At 65.1% G+C, this 20025-nt stretch overlaps 1 protein-coding gene across 1 annotated transcript in view; it reads right to left on the reverse strand.

The window, feature by feature from the left end:
* Positions 1-405: 405 nt before the first annotated feature.
* The window catches only part of LOC123646933 (SCO-spondin-like), a 52250-nt gene continuing 32630 nt past the window's right edge, over positions 406-20025 (reverse strand). Inside the window, 42 exon segments of the mRNA XM_045564122.1 lie at positions 406-557; positions 738-888; positions 1725-1855; positions 2127-2187; positions 2339-2434; positions 2711-2928; positions 3646-3692; positions 3844-3986; positions 4060-4187; positions 4340-4542; positions 4688-4826; positions 5217-5333; positions 5498-5656; positions 5888-6166; positions 6425-6471; positions 6681-6805; positions 7058-7188; positions 7808-7975; positions 8300-8644; positions 8828-8877; positions 8952-9104; positions 9358-9604; positions 9707-9835; positions 10570-10737; positions 10954-11163; positions 11709-11864; positions 12005-12046; positions 12629-12852; positions 13077-13237; positions 14339-14505; positions 14767-14966; positions 15061-15157; positions 15510-15710; positions 15959-16129; positions 16248-16439; positions 16546-16592; positions 17100-17269; positions 18290-18369; positions 18486-18656; positions 18800-19006; positions 19184-19236; positions 19834-19928. Coding sequence (XP_045420078.1) covers positions 535-557; positions 738-888; positions 1725-1855; positions 2127-2187; positions 2339-2434; positions 2711-2928; positions 3646-3692; positions 3844-3986; positions 4060-4187; positions 4340-4542; positions 4688-4826; positions 5217-5333; positions 5498-5656; positions 5888-6166; positions 6425-6471; positions 6681-6805; positions 7058-7188; positions 7808-7975; positions 8300-8644; positions 8828-8877; positions 8952-9104; positions 9358-9604; positions 9707-9835; positions 10570-10737; positions 10954-11163; positions 11709-11864; positions 12005-12046; positions 12629-12852; positions 13077-13237; positions 14339-14505; positions 14767-14966; positions 15061-15157; positions 15510-15710; positions 15959-16129; positions 16248-16439; positions 16546-16592; positions 17100-17269; positions 18290-18369; positions 18486-18656; positions 18800-19006; positions 19184-19236; positions 19834-19928 — 6102 coding nt within the window. The 3' untranslated portion in view covers positions 406-534.

The following is a 20025-nucleotide window of genomic DNA, read 5'->3' on the forward strand; positions in this document are numbered from 1 at the left end:
GGATTTCATTATATGTAAATTATACCTCAATAAAGCTGTTGTAAAAAGCAGGGGGAGGAGGAGCAGACATCAGCCCATAGGCATGGTCTCTCCACCACAGCTGCAGCTGAAATCACACTCGGCAAAAGATAGAGCCTGGGGCACTAGACATGTCTAATACGAGGGGTCTTCAGAGTCTGTATTCAACATAGTCCTGCTACAGAGGAGGAAACAGGCTTAGATATGGAAATGGCTTGTCCAAGTTCACTAGCCGTGGTGAATCCATGGCAGACGCACGGAGGTCCCCAGGAGACAAGGTCCTTGTACAGGTCCAGGTCAGGGTTCAGGCCCACCCCTTCCTCCCTTTCCCCTCTCGGCCCCAGGATGGAGACTCTACACACGGACTTGCTGGCAACGTCACTTTATTCGGGACATGCGAATGCCAGGGCCTGGACCCCCAGTCAGGGGTGGGGGGGTGAGCATGTGGGGAGGTGGTCAGTGTCGCTGAGCACAACGGTCACAAGAGGGACAGCAGTGGAAGCTTCCAGCAGTCTGTCAGCGCTTTGAGAAATCACCTCCTAGAGGACAAGCAAGGGGGAGATGGGCTAGCAAGAGAAGCGGGGAGGGCAGCGGAAGCGGGAAGGAAGAGCTGCCAGGAGGAAGCCCAGAGCTTGTCCCGGTGCGCTTCACCGGGGCAGCACCGCATCCTCCCACCCGGTCCTCCCCCGAGCCGCCGGCCCCGCCCCGCCCACACCCACCCTGGCAGGCGCTGCACTGGCAGCTGTGGATGACGGGAAGCACCACCGGCTCCGTGTGGCCACCGGGACAGCGCAGGTTCAGGACCCGCACCGGGTTGTCGGGGTCCAGGCGGTAGCTGCAGCAGTCACACTGGCTCTGAAGGTACGGCTCCTGTGCGAGAGGAAGTGGCTCAACTGGGGCAAACGGAGTTTCCCTTGGCCTTTCCCATCCAAGGGGGGGTGGGGCAGAGGGAGGAGGGTCAGATCCCAAGCTCCTTGGCAAGCAGGTGGCTGAGCGTGGGAGGGAAGTGTCACCACCGAGCCCCCTTGTGGCAAGAAGCCCCCTCCCTCACTCCAGCGCCCACCCGTCTGACATCCAACAATCTGCAGGCTAAAGGAATGCTTTTAACGTGCCCCTCACTGCATCCTGGCTGCAGGGGAAAGTCAGCTTCCACCCCAGGATGCGCCCCAGTCTAGTTAGAGAGACTATATATGAAACTGCAATGAATGAAGCCCTAACTGCACAGCTCTGATCCCCAGTGCAAAGTGAGTTCTCACTTCTCAGCACACTGCACTCGCCCGGTGATTACAGAGGGCCTCTACATCTAATTTTGTGTGTAATTATATTTATAATTTTACTTTGAGATAGGCAGTACATTCACACAATAGCAAGTTCGAAAACTATAAAAGTTTATTCAGTGAAAAAATCTCCCTCCAACTTCTTTCCCACTATCACTCAGTTTCCCTCCTCAGAAAAAAAATCTCTCAATTACTTTCCTTCTTTCCTCATTCTATATTTAAAAAGTTCCGAAAGTGATTTGGGAAAGCTGTCCTAGGAGGTGCAGGGAGCACCCAGGGGCGCTGGTGAGTGGCTGAGGGTTGAGGGCAGCGTCTTTGGGGACCAGGTAGGAAGGTGTCTTTGTCTTCCAGGCCCAGTGAACCCAGGTGGGCCGAGGCGGGAGGGATGGCCACAGAGTCGAGGGGCCGTGCGGCAGCCCCCTTGCTCACCTCTGGCATGACGTTGGTGCTGGATGGGCAGTGCCCACTGCAGTAGCTCACTGCTACCTGGTCCAGGGAGCAGGGGCCCTTGGTGAGGTTGCGCAGCTCGGTGAGGTGCCGGCAGGAGGCTGACTGCTCCTCTGTGGGCCAGAGTGGGGGCAGGGCAGAGGAGGAGGCCGTGACTGAGGGGGACTCTGGGGGGCAGAGCCTGGGTCTGAGGGGAGCATATTGGGGTGAGGGTGGCCAGGTGCTATGATACAGCGCTGGGGGTCTTCACTCCTCTGACCCCAGTGGCAGGCAGGCCTGGAGGAGGCAGGCACGTGCGGGGCTGAAAAGGTCGGGGCTGGGGCAGTTGGGGAGAAGGGTCCAGACTAGGGAGAGGCTCGGCAGGTGCCCAGGGTCCCTCTGTACCTGGAGCCTCCCGGTGGCAAGTGGGACAACAGCTCCCTGGCTCCTGCACCATCACCTCGCCCTGCAGAGAGAGTGAGTCCTGGCCCACTTAGGAGGATGGCCTTGACATCCTGAGCCCAGCATTGCCTGCCCAGAGGCCCTAAGCCCAGCCTCAGACGACGGCAGGAGCCCGCGGAGCCACCCCGAGAGGGCAGCAGGGCTGCAGGGGGTACCTGAGCACAGGTGAGGAGGGGGCAGTGCTGGCTGCAGACAGACCTCCCACCGAGGCAGCGGCAGCTCCCACAGGCCTCCTGCCATTCGGATCCGGGCTGGAGAGAGTGGGGGGAGAGTCTCCTCTTGGTCTCTCCCACTTGTAGGCTTTTCTACAATAACGTCCCGGATTCCCGAACCCAGACTGGGAGTGCCTAGCCAGGGCAATGGGCTTAGACTGGAGTCAGGCGACAAGAGACACAGGAGGGACATGGGCAACTGGGGCCAGAGACCACCCTAGCGAGACAGCGGAGCCGCCACAGTACAAATTCAGCAGATGGCGAGGCCCGGGGTTAGGAAGGGGTGGACGGCAGCAGAGGGGCACAGTGTCTCACCAGGTGGGGACGCCCGAGGTGCCAGCATTCACAGTGGTCTGCGGGGACACAGGGGCCTGCCTGGCTGCGGAAGTGCCCAGGCTGGCACACGCAGCCCGAGGCCTGAGTGGCACTGCAGTTGCTCCGAGTCTCTGTGGTGTTCATCTCCCGGCACGTCTGCTCGCAGGGCCCCAGCTCCCAGGGGGCCACCTCCTGCCACATTTCCCCAGGGGGGCACTCTGCCAGGGAAGACCGTCCATCCCACCTTTCCTGTTGGCCCTGGATCTCCCCCTCCCAAGCTGGGCACCCCTCTTGCCCCTCCTCCCATTCCCACATGTGGCCTCCCGGGCTGCAGCGGCCTCCGGCCACACGTCTTGCTCTTACCCACCCTCCCAAACACTAGCCGGGCAAAGCCCCAGCCTGCGAGGGCTACCTGCTTGTCAGAGATCCAGAGACTGTGCCCCGGCTCTACCTGCCTGGTGGGTGGTCTGCCCTCACCAGCCAGGCCCCGTGAGTCTGAATGCACAGAGCCCAGCATGGCAGAGCTGGGCACACGGCATGTGGGTCCTTGGCCCTGATCAGATGGAGGCAGCACAGCACTAGCCTGGGGACTGCCAGGCCGGCTCCTCGCTCCTGCTCACCCCTCTGGACCTCAGTTTCCTCCTTGGCAGGGAAAGAACCTTTGACTTCCGGGCATCACTCGCAGCCCCGGCTCAGGAAGCACTCAGCATACTTGATGGACGCCCCCATGAGCAGGGGACAGTGCGAGTGCCCAGGGAGGACTGGGCAGGGGGGTCGGGTCTCAGGTTACAGAGAGGTCAGTGTGGACAGACAGGGAAGGGGCTTCCTGAAGGAGGCAGCTTTGCCCAGGGTGTGCACAGGGCCCTCCTCCCCTCCTCGGGGCCAGCCTGGCCCTGGCTGTGGAGGGCAGCAGGGCACGGACGGCCACATCTCACCCTGACAGTCCTCGAGGGAGCAGTTGAAGGCTCCACTTTGGCAGACACTGGGAAGACAGAAGCACTGCTCAGCTGCCTCCCAGACCCCCCAACCCCACCACTCAGCAGCCCTCGCCTCCATCCTCCTCCTCCGTCCTCCTCCTCCATCCCCCTCCTCCATGCCCACGCCCCACCCTGCAGGCCCTCACCAGCCCTCACCAGCGGGTGCAGTTCTGGGTGAGCACCGTCCCTGGGGGCAGTTCTCCGGCCAGCTCTCCCAGGCTCAGTGTGAGGGCCCAGGGCAGAGAGTGCTGGGTGCAGGGGCAGGCGGCGGGGGGCACGCATGTGCCATTGTGCAGCAGCTGAGACGGGGCGGGTCAGTGACACTTGGACTACCGTCTCTTCCCTCCCCACCGGGCTGCTCCCTGTACCCACCTGCCCTTCAGGGCAGCCGCAGCCAGGCTGGCAGGGTTCCTGTGCACAGACGGCGCCAGGCTGCAGATGCAAGCAGAGGCGCGGACACAAGGTGGGACAGGCACTAAGCACCTGGCCAGGGGGGCACTCTGTGGAGAGCACACAGTTCGTGAGGGGGAAGGGACCTGGCATCTTCAGTCCCAGGGAAGGGGCTGCCTTGAGTCTGCCTCCTCCCCCCACCTCCACCTCCACCTGCCTGGGACAGGAGGGAGGGCAGGCACCCACCACCCACGGTGCTCACCAGGGCAGGGCTGAAGGTTACACTCCTGCTGCTGCTCTGTGTCCTGGGCCTGGCATGGTGCCCCCCCAGGACCTCCCTTGCAGCTCCGATGTCGCTCCGTGGTGCCCCCACCACAGGTAGCTGAGCAACTGCTCCACGCTGACCAAGGCCCAAGGACTGGACACTCTTGGTGTGGGCACACCAGGGACCCATTGACACAGGTGCTGTGGACAGGGATATGCAGAAAGGGCTCCAGCCCCCGAGGCAGGGTGAAGAGAGCCGTCACTCCCCAGCGATGCCACAGACCCTGACCTACCCCCACCTCCTCCCGAAGCTCCCACCCTGCTGGGCCACCACTGGCGGCCATACCAGCTTTTGCAGTCCAGCAGCACCACCTGTGTGGGGGCCAGCTCCCACGAGGCATTGGCACTGGGGAGGCCACAGCGGCAAGAGGAGATGGGCACGCAGCGCCCATCCTGCACCAGCTGGCCAGGGGGACAGCGGCACCCTGGGTGGGGGTAGGAGGACAAATAAGTCCGGCACTTGGGCAAGGATCACACGATGGATCTCTGGCAACCAGATCAACTCCAAGGCCTGGTCCCCACTCTGTCTCCCACTGCCCTGCACAGGAAGTGTGTGTCCCCTATCCCGGCCCTTAGTAACCCTTATGGTCACCTGAGAGTACCCTCCTGGACACAGCAGTCTTGACTTAGCCGCACTCTATACAGGACTCGGAGCTGGTTAATGAACATGACCCAAGGAGCCACTCTCCTGCCCTACGGTTCGTGACCCAGCAGTCTGAACCTCCCTTCCCTCGACCCCTGCCTGAGATCACACTCTCTGGGAGCAGGGGGCTTCCCCAGAACTCCCAAGCCAGGCGGTGGGGACAGCTGGCTACCTGGGCGGCAGGGTCCCTGCAGACACTCAACACGGTCCCAGAGGTCGGCACAGCTGCGAGGGCACTGGTTGGCACAGTCAAGGGTGGGCACAGTGTCCCGGGCCTCGCAGGTCTCCCCTGGGGATGAGAAGGAGGAGTCTAGTCTGGGTCGGGGACACTCAGGCCTTCAGGACAGCCCCTTCCTTCCACTGCACACCCCTGGACAGAGGCCACAGCCCCCTCAGATGCCATCTCCGGATGTTCCAGGCCCAGTCCCCTCTGGATGCAGGGATGGGAGTTACCTGGGCAGGACCCCGTGTTGCAGCTCTCGGTCTGAGCCCACGGCCCCCGGCAGCCTCCTCCAGGGGGGCCCCCTGCCTCTCTCCAGCGCAGCCGGTACCCCCCACTGCAGGGCACCTGGCAGGGGCTCCAGGGCCCCCAAGGACTCCACTGGCACGCATCTGGGGAGATAAAATAGAGTCAGTACCGAGGCCCCACTTCCTGCCTCCACCGCAAGCCTTGGGCTCTGCCCTGCAAACACTCAGGCTGCCCTTCCTGCACTTAGACCCCTCCCCAGCTTCAAATCTCACGGGCCCCCAGGCAAGCAGGGGCTGGCAGGTGCAATGAACCCTGCAGCAGCCCCCCCATACTGCAGCCCCTGCCGTCCTGTGGGCTCTGTCCCTTCCCATTACCAGGGCAGGCTGCAGGGTCCGGGCAGAGGCGCTGCTGGCTGAGGGGTGCAGTGCAGAGTTGGGGGTCCCCGGCCCAGGGCCTCCCTGTCTCAGGGTCCAGGCAGAGGCGGTGGCGGTGCTGCTCTGAAGCCAGCAGGGGCGCCGAGGTGGGGGAGAGGCTGGCTGGGCCCCAGGGCCAGCGCCCCTCTAGGGCAGTCCTGGAGGCAGGGGCCAGGGCGCTGGGGGGCAGGCAGGGCCCGCAGGGCGACCACTCGGACCAGCCGCTCAGAGGCAGAAGACCTAGAAGGACAGCGTGTATAGGTGCCCTTCCCAGTGACCACCGACCCAGAGGCCCAGTGGACAGGCAGGAGGGGCTCAGGGTCATGACCAGGAAGGATCAGAAACAGGAAGGGCTGCAGGCGGTGAGGGGGCAGAGAAGGGTGATCCGCCATCTTGGTTTGCCTGGGACTGTCCTGGGCTTAGCACTGAAAGTTCTGAGTCCCAGAAACCCCCCAGTCCAGGCAAGTGGGGACCACTGTCTCCCCAGGTCACGGTTACCTTGACAGCCCTGGCTGGTGCACTGCAGCTCCCCGTGCCGGCATTCACTGTGGAGGGGGCAGTCACAGTGGGCTTTGGGAGGGAGGACCCAGCCCAGGGCTTGGGGGGTTGTATGGGGGCAACCTAAGCTCTGGGCCCATTTGGGGCAGATGAGGGGGCTGCAAGGTCTGGCATCTTGGGGTCCTCTGCCCAGAGGCCGAGCTGGGCCCCAGGGACCCTGCCCCATTCCCTGGCCCTCCCCTTTCCCACCACTCACCACTCCTTACAGCCCAGCTGCAGGCGTTCCCCGGGGCTCAGGGTCACCCTGGCTCCCTCTCCCGAGGTGTGCCAGCAGTTACACTGCTCTGGGGGAATGCAGCCCCCACCCTGCTCCAGCAGCCCCTGTGTGGATGGAGAGGCAGGCAGGTGGTAGGTGATCACTCTGTCGCCCAACGCCCAGCCCCTGCCGGGCTGTGGCAGGTGCGTGTGCGCGGTGCTGAGTGGATGGACGGGCAAATGAACTTGGGCTGGGAAGAGGCACTGAACCCTGAGGTGATGGGGTGGCATCACCATGGCATCGTGCAGGGCAGGAGGAGAGGGAGTGTGGACAGTGGACCCTTCCTCTTGGGAGTCGCCCCAGTCCCCAGCCCTCACCTCAGGGCAGTAGCAGCCGGGCTGGCAGGGTGGCAGGTCCTGGCAGAGCTCACGGCTCAGGTGTGTGGCACAGAGCCCGGCACAGGGGGAGCCACAGGCCTGGAACTCAAAGGGAGGCGTGCAGCTGTCCTCTAGGGGGGAAGGCAGGCAGGTGCGGGAATGGCCCAGAGACACGCCCCACCCTGAGGCCCAGAGCACATACTACGTGGTCTCATCGAGGGCCCTTAGGGAGAGAATACAAGACTGCCCCCCTGCCGCATGTCAGGACAGACGGGTGCCTTCCATCTGGCACCCACTCAGCCCCTGTGGGTGCCGCCAGGGAAGGATCCGGATGGGTTGGGCCTTGGAAAGCCAGGAAGCTGCCTGGAGGAGGGAGCTGTGGGAGTGAGGGGCCTGGCATTGTTCCAGAGACTGGCAGCTGGGAGACAGAGGGGCAGAGAGTGGGGTGGCTGCACCAGGAGGTGGGCAGGACACACGTCCGGGAGGGCAGTTAAAGGGCCAAAGCCACAGGTGGGCCGGCAGCTGCAGTGGGAAAATAATGGTGGAGGGAAGGGGGCAGGTGTGACTAGAGAGTAGCTGGGGGTCAGGGGAGTGGCTGGGTGCCAGGGCAGAGCTCAGTGCAGGTGCGGGCAACTGCTCTGAGGTCCTGGGGGCACTAGATTGGCTGTGAGAGGAGCAGGGAGTCCCAGGGGGACCCTTGGTGGCTGCTGCCCTGCTCTGCACCCTGGCTTCATGCTCCTGGCGCCTCACCAGAGCAGTTCCCGGTGAGGCAAGGCCGGAAGTGGCCGTCCAGCCGTGTGCAGGGGGCGCCTGCCCCGGCCCCGCCGGGCACTGGGCCCTGGTGTCGGTAGCGCTGCTGCACCGGCACCTGGCAAGAGCAGCGCGTCCAGCTGCTCCAGCTGCTCCACACACACTCCTCTAGGGACAGGAGGGTCGCGTCAGCTGGGGCCTCCCCGCTGCCTGCCCTCCTCGCTCAGCCCAGCCCTGCCAAGACCCTGCACAGCAGAGGGGCATGAGGGACCCAGCAAGGCCCAGCTGGCTGGATTCCCTCCCACCCGCCAAGGGCTCCAAAGGAAGAAATGGAGGAGCAAAGGAAACAGCAAAACATTAGAGGGGGCACAGGTTAAGAGATATAGGGACATTTTGGGGGGATCTCCTGGGAGCTGGGAAAACATATATTATTCCTTGAATTTCCCAACATAGGAAAACAGGGGGAGGGGCTTCCTTCCTGTGCACACTCACCCAGGCAGGGCCCTGGGTAGCAGGCCCGGGTGTCCAGGTGGAGAAAGGTGCCGTTGCAGGTGGGGTCCGCCTCGGCCGGCAGGCAGGGGCAGGACCCAGGGCGAGAGGCCAGGCCCGGGCCGCAGCTGCGGGAGCAGGGCCCCCACGGGCCCCAGGAGCAGGCCTCCAGCAGCCGCAGGCAAGGCCGCTGCCCACAGCGCTGGGTCTGGGTGTCGGGGCCCGGGCAGGCTGGGGCCACATAGCCAGCGGTCGGGGCCACACAGGCCCGGGTGCGGACCCGGTTCCCACCTCCACAGGAGACAGGGCAGTCGGACCAGGGGGACCACAGCGTCCAGGCCCCAGGCACTGTGGGAGGGCAGAGGTGAGGCTAGAGGAGGCAGAGTGAGCAAAGGCCAGAGGGCTGGGGGTCCTTCACGGCCCAGAGGCTGGCAGTGGGCTGGGGGGAGAGGGGGGAACATGGGACGGAGCAGATGGCAGGTAAGGCATGTGGCCAAGAGGGTTGGGGACGACCTGCTATGACTCCCAGACCTGTGCACTCGGCCGTGTCCTCGCAGATCACGCCCTCCGGGGTGCAGGAGCTGGGGGGAGCCCGGACTCAGGACCTTGCTCTCCAGCAGGATGGTCCCAGCCCCCCTCCCCAGCCTGCACTTACCACTGCCCGCACTTGCCCTGCAGCCAGCTGTCCCCCAGGGCATGGGGGCGAGCGCCCTGCAGGCACAGGGGCGGGCACGGGGGCTGAGGGCAGGGCCGGCTCTGGGACTGCTCCTCCCGGCACTCCGTGGCCCAGGAGCCTGACGTGGAGGACCTGGGCGGGGCCGGAGCAGAAGGGGTGAGAGAAGGCCTCCATCACTCCCCTGCCTCCGGGTGAGACACCCCACCGGGAAACCCCAGGGTGGGCATGGAGGGCGGCTCTAAGGAAAGGCCGGGGTAACCAGGGACAGAGCTGGGTCAGGGCACAGGGTGATGCAAAGTGATGGTGAGGGCAGGACCCAGGCACTCTATGCCAGAGGGAGGCTGAGCCAGGCAGAGGGGCTATCTAGCCTTGCCCAGCCCCGTACCGGAAGCGGCTCTGCTGCCCTCCGGGACCACACGAGTGGCTGCAGGGACTCCAAGCTGACCAGCGGCTCCAGGCACAGTGGGCAGGAGGTGGGCAGGGCTGAGCCGTGCAGGAGAGCTGCCCGGCCTGGCACGAGCAGTTGTTGCAGGCGTCCTGGTGCTGGCTTCCTGGGGCCCAGCTGCGACCCTGGGCATCTGTGCATTCGCAGTGCCCAATCGGCACGCAGCCACCATCCTGCTCCAGGGATCCTGTGGGGAGACGGCCCCCGAGGGGTGGCACTGGCACGTCTGGGCCCCAGCGGCCTTCCCACTGAGCTGTGCTGATGTGCCTGAGGGCCAGGCAGCACCTACCCTCAGAGCAGCGGCAGCCCCGCTGGCAGGCCTGGTCCTGACACACGATTCCCTCCTGGAGGTCTGAGCAGCGGCGGGGACAGCGGTTGGCACAGGCGACCACCTCCATGCCTGCTGGGCAGCCTGCCTCTGAGCGGATGGGGGGGCCCAGAGTCAGGAGGGCCCTGAGCCCCAGGATTCAAAGACCCTCTCTGTGCCCTGTGGGGGACCCGTTACCTTGGTGAGACCCTGGGATTGCGCCATACTAAGCAGTGAGTTCCTCTCTCCTACCTGCGACTTCTCAGCACCTAGCCTGGCACCCAGTCAATGCCAAGCAGACTGAATCCGTGCTTCTCAAAAGCCAACAATCTCCCCCAGAGCCCCTCGTGTTCCTCCAGAGGGGTGGGGCGTGTCCGGGGTGGGTGAGTAACCCGGGCCCCTGGGGTTGGTGAGCTCAGGAGGACCAATTGCAGAAGGCGCTGAAGTTTAGGGGAGATGGGGACTGGGGCGCAGGGCTCGCTATGGCCTGCCTGGCCCAGTCCGCATCCCACAGCACCAGGTACGCGCCCGACTGACGCTGTCAAGTCCCCTGAAAATCTCGACATGGCCGGCGGCTCTTCAGGAACTGCAGGGTGGGGACGCTGAGAGGAGCTCCCCCCAGGGTGGGTGCCTGGGCCTTGGCACAGATGACACACACAGGGAGTCCTTGCCCAACACCAGGCCCAGCCATCTACATCTATGGGGCCCAGTTTTCTTAACTGGCCGAGGAGGTAGCAGCCTGTCTCCCTCCCCACACATGGTTTTGTGGGGTCGAAGTTAGGGGTGGGGTGGAGAGAGCTTTGCAGCCCAGGGGGGATGAGATGTGGCCGTCACCATCGCCATACCACAGGGCGTGGGATTGCAGAGCCGGACGTGGTGCCTCTCCCCAACACAGGGGGCACCCCCGTTCTTGGGTGGGGGGCTCGAGCATCTGCGGCTCCTCAGGGACTGGCCCCCCCCACAGCTCCGGTCACACCAGGACCAGGGGCTCCAGCGCGACCAGCCCCCGGGCACTGTGTGGGACAGAAAATGGCTGCATGAGGTGTTGGCTCAGGCAGGGTGGTCCCCACACGTCCTACGAGCCTGGGCCAGGGTCCAGGGCAAGGGATGGAAGTGACACGTTCTGGCAGGCGAGTGCCTGGGAGGGGGCAGTGATGCCAGGGACCTCCCAAGGGGCAGGGCCAGGGAAATGCCTGGGGCACGCCCTGGTCCTCCCCAGCCCACCTCACCTGGGCAGGCACGCAGGTTGCAGAAGCGGCGCTCCTGGTAGGCAGTAAGGATGTTGGGGCACCAGTGCCCGCCAGGCCCAGGGGGGCGGTACGCCCGCAGGCGGCGCTGCTGGCCCACCCCGCAGCTGCGGGAGCAAGGTTCCCACGGGGCCCAGGAGGTCCAGGAACAGTTCCCGGCCCCACAGCCAGGGCCGGGGCACAGGGGCACCCCTGCAGACAAAGAGGATTCCCTCTCACCCGCCCGAGCCACGTGGGACCTGCCCAGCCTCTCTGCCCGCTCCAGCTCAAGTGCGACCTCTCCACCCGGCCAGCTGTGACCTCACCCAGAGGCCCGCACTCCGCACCTGACACTGTTGTGTGGCTTTGCCACCTGGGCCTCAGTATCCCCTTTTTCTCATGGGGACAGTAATCCCAGACGCACAGAGCTGCCAGGGGATTTGGGGAGGACCTGGGAGAGCGCTGAGCGCGCGCGCTCACACACACACACACACACACACACACACACACACACACACACACACGCGCGCGCGCGGGATTTGTGGGAAGCTGGCGGGGCTCCCCCCGCTGCTGGGTCGGCAAAGAAAGCCCAGTGCCTGGAACCAGACGCGGACTTGAGATCAGATGTCAGCGTCAGAAACCAGTAATTGCTCGAGGGGCATCATATGTTGGGGCTGGGGATTGGACACCGGTGTAGGGGTGGAATAAGTCGTTTGAGGCTGGCAGCTGAGGTCAGAGGCCAAGGCAGGAAGGTGCACCTGTGCACAAGGGCAGGTTGCAGGGGCGCTCCTGCAAGGAGGTCCCCACGGTGCAGTTGGCCAGGCAGAGGCGGGTGCGGCTGCGCCAAGCAGGGTGAGCAGGGTCTGTGCAGCTTCGGGAGCAGGGGGACCACGGGGACCAGGGGCCCCAGCCGCCTGTGGAGTGAGGAAGGGGCACCTGCTGATGAGTCAGCCCTGGGCTCGGCCTCCGCAGGAAGCAGGGTTGGGGGAGGAGGCCCTGGGCTTGCTCTTCCCAGAGAGAGGCTGGCGGAGAAGTGCAGGGGTTCTGGGGCTACCTGGAAGGCCTGTCACTGGCTCCACGGTGGACCCTTCAGCTCCTGCGCCAAAGAAAACCCTGCTCAGAAATGTTTCCAAGCCCTCGGTGCCCCAGGACCATGCCCTGCCTGGTGGCTGGCACTCCTGTCTGGCCCAGCCTTCCCTCAGCTGGGGCTCCTGTGGACACTCCAGGCCCCATGCACAGCACTTCCTCGCAGGGGCCAGGCCTTTGCTCAAGCCGTTCCTGCTACCTGGCACTTTCTCTTCCAATCCTGACAAAGTTTTCTCCATCCCTCGACACCCCTCAGATACTGCCTCCTCCAGGAAGTCCTCCTAGACTGTCCCTCTAGGAGAATTCTCTCCCTCCTTGATTTTCCACAGCACATGCGCTTTCCTACATGGCTCACCATATGCTGAAATGGATTGTCTGAGTCCCTGGACCCCAAGGTCAGGGGCCTTACCGCCCCCCAGGCACCCAGTGTGGTGCATTTGGCAAGAGCTCCAGAAATGTTGGCTGAATGTACCTGAACAGAAGAGAAGTCTAGAGCTAGAAGGTGAGAAGAAGAAAGATCCAGAGACAGCAACAGGGAAGGACAGACAGGAAAAGACAAAGGGCCAGCCAGACGCCCTCCTGCTGTCCTTACCAGGGCAGTCTGGGCTGGGGCAGTACTCGAGGTCCTGGCGGGGCCCATGGCAGCCCTGGCCACCGGGAGTGGACACGGGGAAGGCACACTGGCGGCTGCGGGTGCGGGTGCCCAGCCCGCCACAGGAGCGAGAGCACGGGCCCCACGGGCCCCAGGGACTGAAACCGCCGTGGGCCCTGGAGCAGTCCTCCAGGGAGCAGGACAGCTTCCCGTGCGCACAGGAGCTGCGGAGAGGGCATCAGGTGAGGCGCAGGCAGCATGGACTGGGCGAAAGGTGTGGGCAAGGGTCTTGGTCCCGAAGGGTGAGGAGGTGGAGCCAGGGTTGGCCCAGGCCAGGTGGGGGGCAGGGGCAGACCAGGGCAGCCCCCAACCCTGCCTGCTGTCCTTTCCCTCAACCAAAAGTCTCCCCCACCCTTCCCAGCCCAGCCGCCACCCTTGTGCCCCTCACCAGTTGCTGCAGCCTGTACGAAGTGTCTGGCCTGAGCCCAGCTCATCTCCAGGCCCAAGGGGCTGACCCCCGTCTGCCAGAAAGGGGTGCTGCACCCCAGGGTGGCTGGCGGCGGCTCCCAGCTCCCGCAGCAGCGAGGCTGTCAGCGCGCAGGGGCACTCCTGGGTGGGAGGGGCAGAGAAGACAGCACACTGGCACAGGGCGCGTCCTCCAGAGCCTTGGGGATGGGTGGGGAAGGACGGGGTGGGGACCCGGAGGAGGGCTCTGGCCCCAGGAAACCAGTTCTGGGAGCAATGGGGCTGTTCACCTGAATGCACCACCACAGGTGCGTGGGCCACAGGCTTGACCCAAGATGGCCAGCCCCCTTCCCTGCACGGAGCGCTTATCAGGACACAAGCAGGTGTCAGAGCCCCATAGGACACGACTTGGCAGGAAGTGGAAGGAGCCTAAGCCAGGAATCTGGACATCTGAGTTTGGGACTACCTCTGCTGCTAACTGTCTGCAGGACCTTGGTGTGTCCCTTCCCCTCTCTGGGGCTCACTGTCATTATCTCTAAGTGGAGGAGGTGGGACCAGGTGGCTGCTCTGCCATGCCTCTGGCCATGGCATTCTGGAGCTCTGGCTGGGGGAGGCCACTGGGATGCCAGCCTTGGGACTAGGAGAGGAATCCCTGTGAGCCTGTCGGGCTCAGCAGAGCAGAATTGGCACCTGCCTGTCCGGACCCACAGGGGGAGACAGAGTCTGGGCCAGGTAGAGCGAAGGTGAGGGGTGCTTTCCCACAGGGGTGGGACGGGGAAAAGAGGGGCAGTGAAAACCCGAGTCCCTGTGGTGGAGGACAAGGGAGGTGAGGCTGGGGGGTGGGGGAAGCCGTGGGGGCCGGGCAGGAACCTGCTGCCAGGAGAGCCAGGACACATGGCAACACTCGGTTGGGGCAGCGTCAGAGCCCTTGCGGGCAGCTCTGAGCCAAGATGTGCCAGAGGAGAGCAGAGGCCCAGGCAATGTCCGCGGGTGGCGGGTGGTCCCCATTCCTTGGGAGCCAGGGACCCTGGGCGGCTGTGTCGCCCTCCTGCCCCCTGGGGGCCCTAACTCTGCCTGCCCCTGGCGCTGGCAGCAGAGGCCCTGACAGCCTCTTGAGCCCAGGTGCTGTCTAGGGTCATGGGAGGGAGGGGTGACCGGTCCAGAGGCCACAGGGTCCACAGAGGTAACAGGGTGACAGGTGAGGGGTGGACAGGGCTCCAGGCTCCTGGCTGGCTGGGTTCTGACCTGGACACAGGCCAGGCGGTGCTGGAAGGTGCCCTCGGGGCAGTGGCAGCCCTCCTCGCAGCCATCGGAGAAGCAGTCCACCTGCCGTGTGACGTGGGCGCAGGAGAAGGGGCAGCCCTCGCCAGGCTGGCACTCGCGGTACAGGCGGCCGGCCGGGCAGCCTGCCTCTGAAGCAACAGCTGTGTCGGTGCCCAGCTCCCCCCCACACCCTCACTGCCCACCTCCCAGCCCACCTTTTCTGTGCCCTGGCTCCCACAGGTCCCCCACATCTGGCTGCTTCCGCTGCCCCTTGCCCATCACTGGCTGGGGAGGGACGGGGCAGGGGTGGGGAGGAGGAGCCCAGCAGGCACCTGTGAACCAGGGTCGAGGCTGGGGCGGGAATGAAAGGTCAGCGGGAGTGCTGGGGGCCCAGGCTGGCTGGGACTCACCTCTGCAGACCTGGGTGTTGCACACGCGGCTCTGGCGGGCAGGCCCCGGGCAGGGGGGCCGCGCACAGCGCCTTGGGCGCAGCTGCTCCCCTCCCCCACACGAAACGCTGCAGTCCTCCCAGGGGCCCCATGACCCCCACATCCCAGGGCCGGGACAGCTGGGCACCTCCTGGCATTGCAGCGTGCCTGCCACACAGGTGCTGGGGACAAGGAAGGGGGCTTCAGAGGCAGGGCCCAGCCCACCCCCGTGAGGCTCTGCCTCCCGGCTCCCAAACCCACCCCGTCTTGGTTTACCAGTTGTCACACGGCCCAGTCACCACCTCTCCTGGTTCCAGGCTCTCCCAGGAGCTGAGTCCAGACCCTGCCAACCGGCTCTGGTTCTCGGGGATCCCTGAGGGGTACAGGAGTCGGGGTGAAGACTGAAGACAGCTCAGCACCCCCATCAGCTCCTCCTCCTACCCCTCTACTGCCCTCCCCATCAGCTTCCACCCAGTGGCGCCCTGTGTCCTGCCAAGGGAGGTGGAAGCTCCAGCCTGGACCAGCCCTGGGACTCAGGGGGACTCCAGGGGATGCTAGGGGACGACGGGGCACACAGGAACAGACACTAAAGCCTGGAGAGCTGGAGAGGCAGCCGCCCCTTCCCATCCTGCAGCCCAGGTTGGGCCCCATGGGCAGCGGCGCCGGGCCGGGCAGGGTGGGCTGCCGTGCTGAGGGCTGGTGGGCGGGGCGAGGGAGGCACTGACCCCTGGCTCCAGGCTGATACTGGCAGCGGCAGCGGGCGGGGGGCACACAGAGCCCGTCCTGGGACAGCTGGCCGGGGGGACACCCACAGCTGGGCTGACAGCCGGTCGGGCCTGGCTGGCACACACTCCCGGGGGACAGGTCCTGGCAGGAGCGGGGACAGGGCTGCCCACAGGGGAGCAGGCTCTGGCCACCCCCGCAGTCTATGCAGGAGGGAAGCAGAGAGGGTAGGTGCTGAGGGGCCACCCTGAGGGACTCCGGCACTCAGGTGACCAGCCCTCCTGCCTCAGCCACCCCCTGCTCCGACCTGCCACCTTGCCCAGGTCCATGGGTGAGAGACGGGAGCACTGTCCTTTGAAGAGAGTGACGTGTGTGTTGGGAGGGTCAGAGGTCAAAGTCAGCATCTCCCTAGACTCAGAAGGGCCCTCCCGGACCTCTCCAAAGCCCTCACCTGTGCATCGCGTGGAATTGTCCTGACAAGGGCGACTCTGTGTGTGGGCCCCAGGGCAAGGCCTCCCTCCCTCAGGGGTGGGGGGCTGGCTGCACTCCCGGCTCCGTTGTGACTGCCCCAGGCATGCGTCACAGGGAGACCACGGTCCCCAGGGGCTCCAGGCTCCGTCCACTGTGCCAGGGAGAGAGAGATGCATCCACTTTAGGAGGCCCAGGAGGCCCCAGGTTATTAGGGTTGGAGCAGAGGTTGCGGGCCTTTGGGGGGCACAAGCCTCGTGGGGGCATCACACCTGGGCAGGTGGTGGGGCTGGGGCAGGCCTCTTTCTCACGCTGGGCCCCTGCCTCCCCGGCCTCCCCGGGGCACCGGGCACCCCCGTGCTGAGGAGCAGGGCAGGTGCAGGCCCTGGATCGGGTCCTCGTCTGGCCCCTGCAGGGCTGGGAGCACTCGGTCCACTCCGACCATGGGCACCAGGCGCCAGACACTGCAAGGAGAGCAGCAGGCACTGGGTGCAGCCCAGCCCTCCCCCGGGCCCAGGCCCCCTCTGTGACCGGGGCCACTTCTCTCCTCCCCCCAAGCTGGGCGCGTACCTGGGCAGGGCAGTTCTGTGCAGTTCAGCCTCCCCTCCAGGCAGGTGCTGGGCAGGGGAAGAGGCAGCAGCTCAGTCCGGCCCGTGCCCCACCCCCTGTACCCTCCTAGCTGCCTCTCCCCTCTGCTCACCTCTACACCCCCCAGTTCCTTCCCTCGAAGATTTAGGGTCTGTACCCCTCTCCCTGCTCTCCAGCCCCTCCAGAGCAGGCTCCCTGTCCCACTGAGCTGGGCTTCTTGGGTGTCACTGCTGGTGCGTTCTACTGGAGAGAGATTGCAGGCACCTGCCACCGACTGCATGGCCAGAGAGGGAGCAAACGCCACATCTGCTGCCCCTCCTGTCCCCACCCCCAGCACTAGCCCACCTCCAGCAGACACACCCAATTGGCTGGCTTGTCTCCCGCCTATCAGACCGATCACGGTACCTGCCCCGCACCCTCTTGGGGACTATGGGGGGCTAACGTGACCATCCGCTGAGACTCCGGAGAGCTCAGGAGCACAGACACGAGGTGGGACTACTCCAGCTGGCACCCCTCCTGCCACGCGCGCCCCTCACCAGTGGTTGCAGCCGTCGGGCCTGGCTAGCTGAGCACCCGGACGGTGCCTCTGTCCGGTCAGCAGGTCCAGGCAGCTGCAGTGACCCGGCTGCACACAGACGGCCCCGTCGGCACTCAGCACCTGGCCTGGCGGGCAGTAGCAGCCGGGCTGGCAGCGCCACACGCAGTGCTGGGGGGACAGCAAGGGAGGGCTCCGGTCAGCAGAAAAAGGGCCTGAGGGGTGGGACTGGGTGTCTTGGGGAGTCACAGACCACTCTGGAGGGAAGGTGACCCAATAAGGAGGCTGCGGACGGAGGAGGAGGGGGACAGAGGAAGAGAAAGGAGAGGCTTGGTGTGTGGCACCGTGTACGCCCTGAGGCTTCAGGAAGGGCGGGCAGGGAAGGGGCCAGCCTCTGAGTTTCCACGGGGGCTCTGAGCCGGACCCTCCTGAGGAGCAGCCTGTGGGGAGTGGATCTGGGACCGTGTGTTCCCCAAATGTGAAGCCCCAATCCTCAGGGTCGAGGGTTCAGTGGGTGACCAGACCAACCACCTGCAAACCAAGGCACGTCCCAGACCTCCCTGGAGCTGGCTGGGCAAAGGGGGCGGTTTGGGAGGAAACTGGGAGCCCTGGGGCGGTTGGGAGCCGCACCCCCTGCAGTGACTTTCTCAGCCACTCCTCTTCCTCTTCCTCCTCCCTCTCTGAGGCTGGGAGCCTTGGGGCCTCCGTTTGACAGCTCCCACCTAGGCCCCAAAGCACCACTTTATGCTTTCGCAGCTCTTGTCACGTGGTCTGTTCTTTGAGGTGCATCTGTCTCCTCACCCTGGGACCAGGCTCCGTGGGGACCGGGCCCTGTCTGTGTCCATGAGCCTGGGGCGCTCAGTGAGTACCCACACAGAGGCAAGATCTGCACACCCAGGTGCTCGTGAAGTTTCAGAGGATATAATGGGATGATTCCCCCCTTCCTACGTGTCTATGATATTTTTCTAATAACAGTTTTAATTTGAGGAATGTTTGATGTTTTGAAGACAACGGCCGCTGGGTGGGGCTGGTTCTCTCTGGGCCGAGGGGGCCAGCCTGGTGTGCACTGTGAGCCAAAGCCCAGGACCCCCACATGTCCCCTCCAGTGCTGGGCAAAAGAGGCATGAGCCCAAAGCCACACCCTGCCCTCCCGCAAAGTGATCCTCGGGTCAGAGGTCAGGTGGGACTCACCACTAGGTCATCACAAGAGCGAGGACAGGGAGGGCCACAGGGGCTGTACTCGGCCCCTTCAATGGCGGTGCAGTTGGTCACTGGGGAAGCAGGAAGGGCCAGGAGCTGTGTGGGTGCCCACCCGGGTCCGGCTCCCTGCGACGCTCTCTCCAGCGCCTCCTCCTCCGCTCCCAGACCCCCACCGTCTCGGCAGTACCTGGGCACGGCAGCGCCTGGCAGGCCTTCCCCTGGGCTTGAGGCCCCTCGCAGTAATCCCCCAGGCCCTGGGGTGGGGGCTGGTCACAGGCTCTGCTCCGGCTCCTCAGGCCTCCCCCACAGCTCCGGCTACAGCGGGACCAGGGCCCCCACGGACCCCAGCCCCCAGCTCCTGGGGGGACAGCAGAGGAGGGAGTGGGGAGGGGCATGGCCAGGCCTGGGGCAGCTGGTGCAAGGTGGCGGCATACACAGGGCAAGGTGGGACAGTGGGTGCCACCCTGGGCTCCAAGGGAGGGGCTGCCGGCAGGCACTCACGGTCACATTCTGGCAGGAGGCACGGCTCCTCCTCGGCCTCAGGGCCTGGGCAGGGAGGCACGGGTGTGGCTGGCGGGGGCCGCGGAGCCATGCTGGATGGCGCAGCGCTGGGTGGCCTGGCACAGAAGCGGTGCCGGTGGCGTCGGGCAGGGCCACAGGAGGCAGAGCATTCGCTCCAGGGGGTCCAGGGTGACCACATGGGCTGACCTGTGGGGGATGCATGGGGGGGTGCAGGGAGCAAGCCTGGGCTGGAGAGGCTGAGATGTGATGCCCCAGGAAGCACATGCCCCTGCCGGCCCCGGGCCATCCTCCCCCAGCCTCAGCCCAGGCCCTGCTGCTGCCGACGGGGAGCACGGTGGGAGTCAGAAGTGGGGACCCTCTCACCCTCCTCACACGGCCAGGAGCTGCAGTTGGTGATGAGCCCAGAGACGCAGGAGCTGGGAGGGGCAGCGGAGGGTCAGGGAGTCTGGGGGCTGCACTGTGGCCCCCAGATCCGTATGTTCAAGCCCTGGCCCCAGCACCTGTGCATGGGACTTTATTTGGGGATAGGATCTTCGCAGAGGTGATGGAGTTAAAGTGAGCTTGCTGGGCTGGGCCCTAATCCAGGGGAACGCGAGTGCGTGGAAGAGGAAAGGTGCACGCCACATGCACAGAGGGACGACAACGTGCACAGACAGGAGACACCACCTACATACAAGCCAAGGAGGGCCGAAGGGCTCCGGCAAACTGCCAGAAGGGAGAGGCCTGGGCAGAGCCTCCCTCACAGCCCAGAAGGAGCCAGCCCTGCCAACACCCTGATCCTGGGCTTCCAGCCTCCAGAACTGTGAGCCCCTCCGCCCGTGTGTGGTGCTTTGTGGCAGCAGCCATGGGAAACTGTCGCAGGTGGGCAGAGGGTACACAGGTGCAGCCTCGGGGGTGGGGTGCGCCTCTCTGTGGCCGACTGGAGCCACCGTCCCCGATGCTGAGGAGCGATGGCTGGATGGCCGGGTCCTCAGAGGTCCCAGGGCCATTGCAGGGTGGGGGTGGTGTCTCACCAGTTCTCACATGGACGGAGCACAGCACTGCCCGGGGCATGGAGGCGCCCCCCGTGGGCACAGGGGCAGTCCTGGGCGGGCACACACACGTTGTTCTGGAATAAAACCCTCCGTCACCTTCTAGCTTCCAGGTGGGCCTGGCCTGGCCTGCCCCCTCCCCAGTCAGAGCCAGCACCCCATTCCGCAACTGGG

This window comes from Lemur catta, chromosome 11 (genome assembly GCF_020740605.2).
Source record: "Lemur catta isolate mLemCat1 chromosome 11, mLemCat1.pri, whole genome shotgun sequence".
Classification (NCBI taxonomy): Eukaryota; Metazoa; Chordata; class Mammalia; order Primates; family Lemuridae; genus Lemur; species Lemur catta.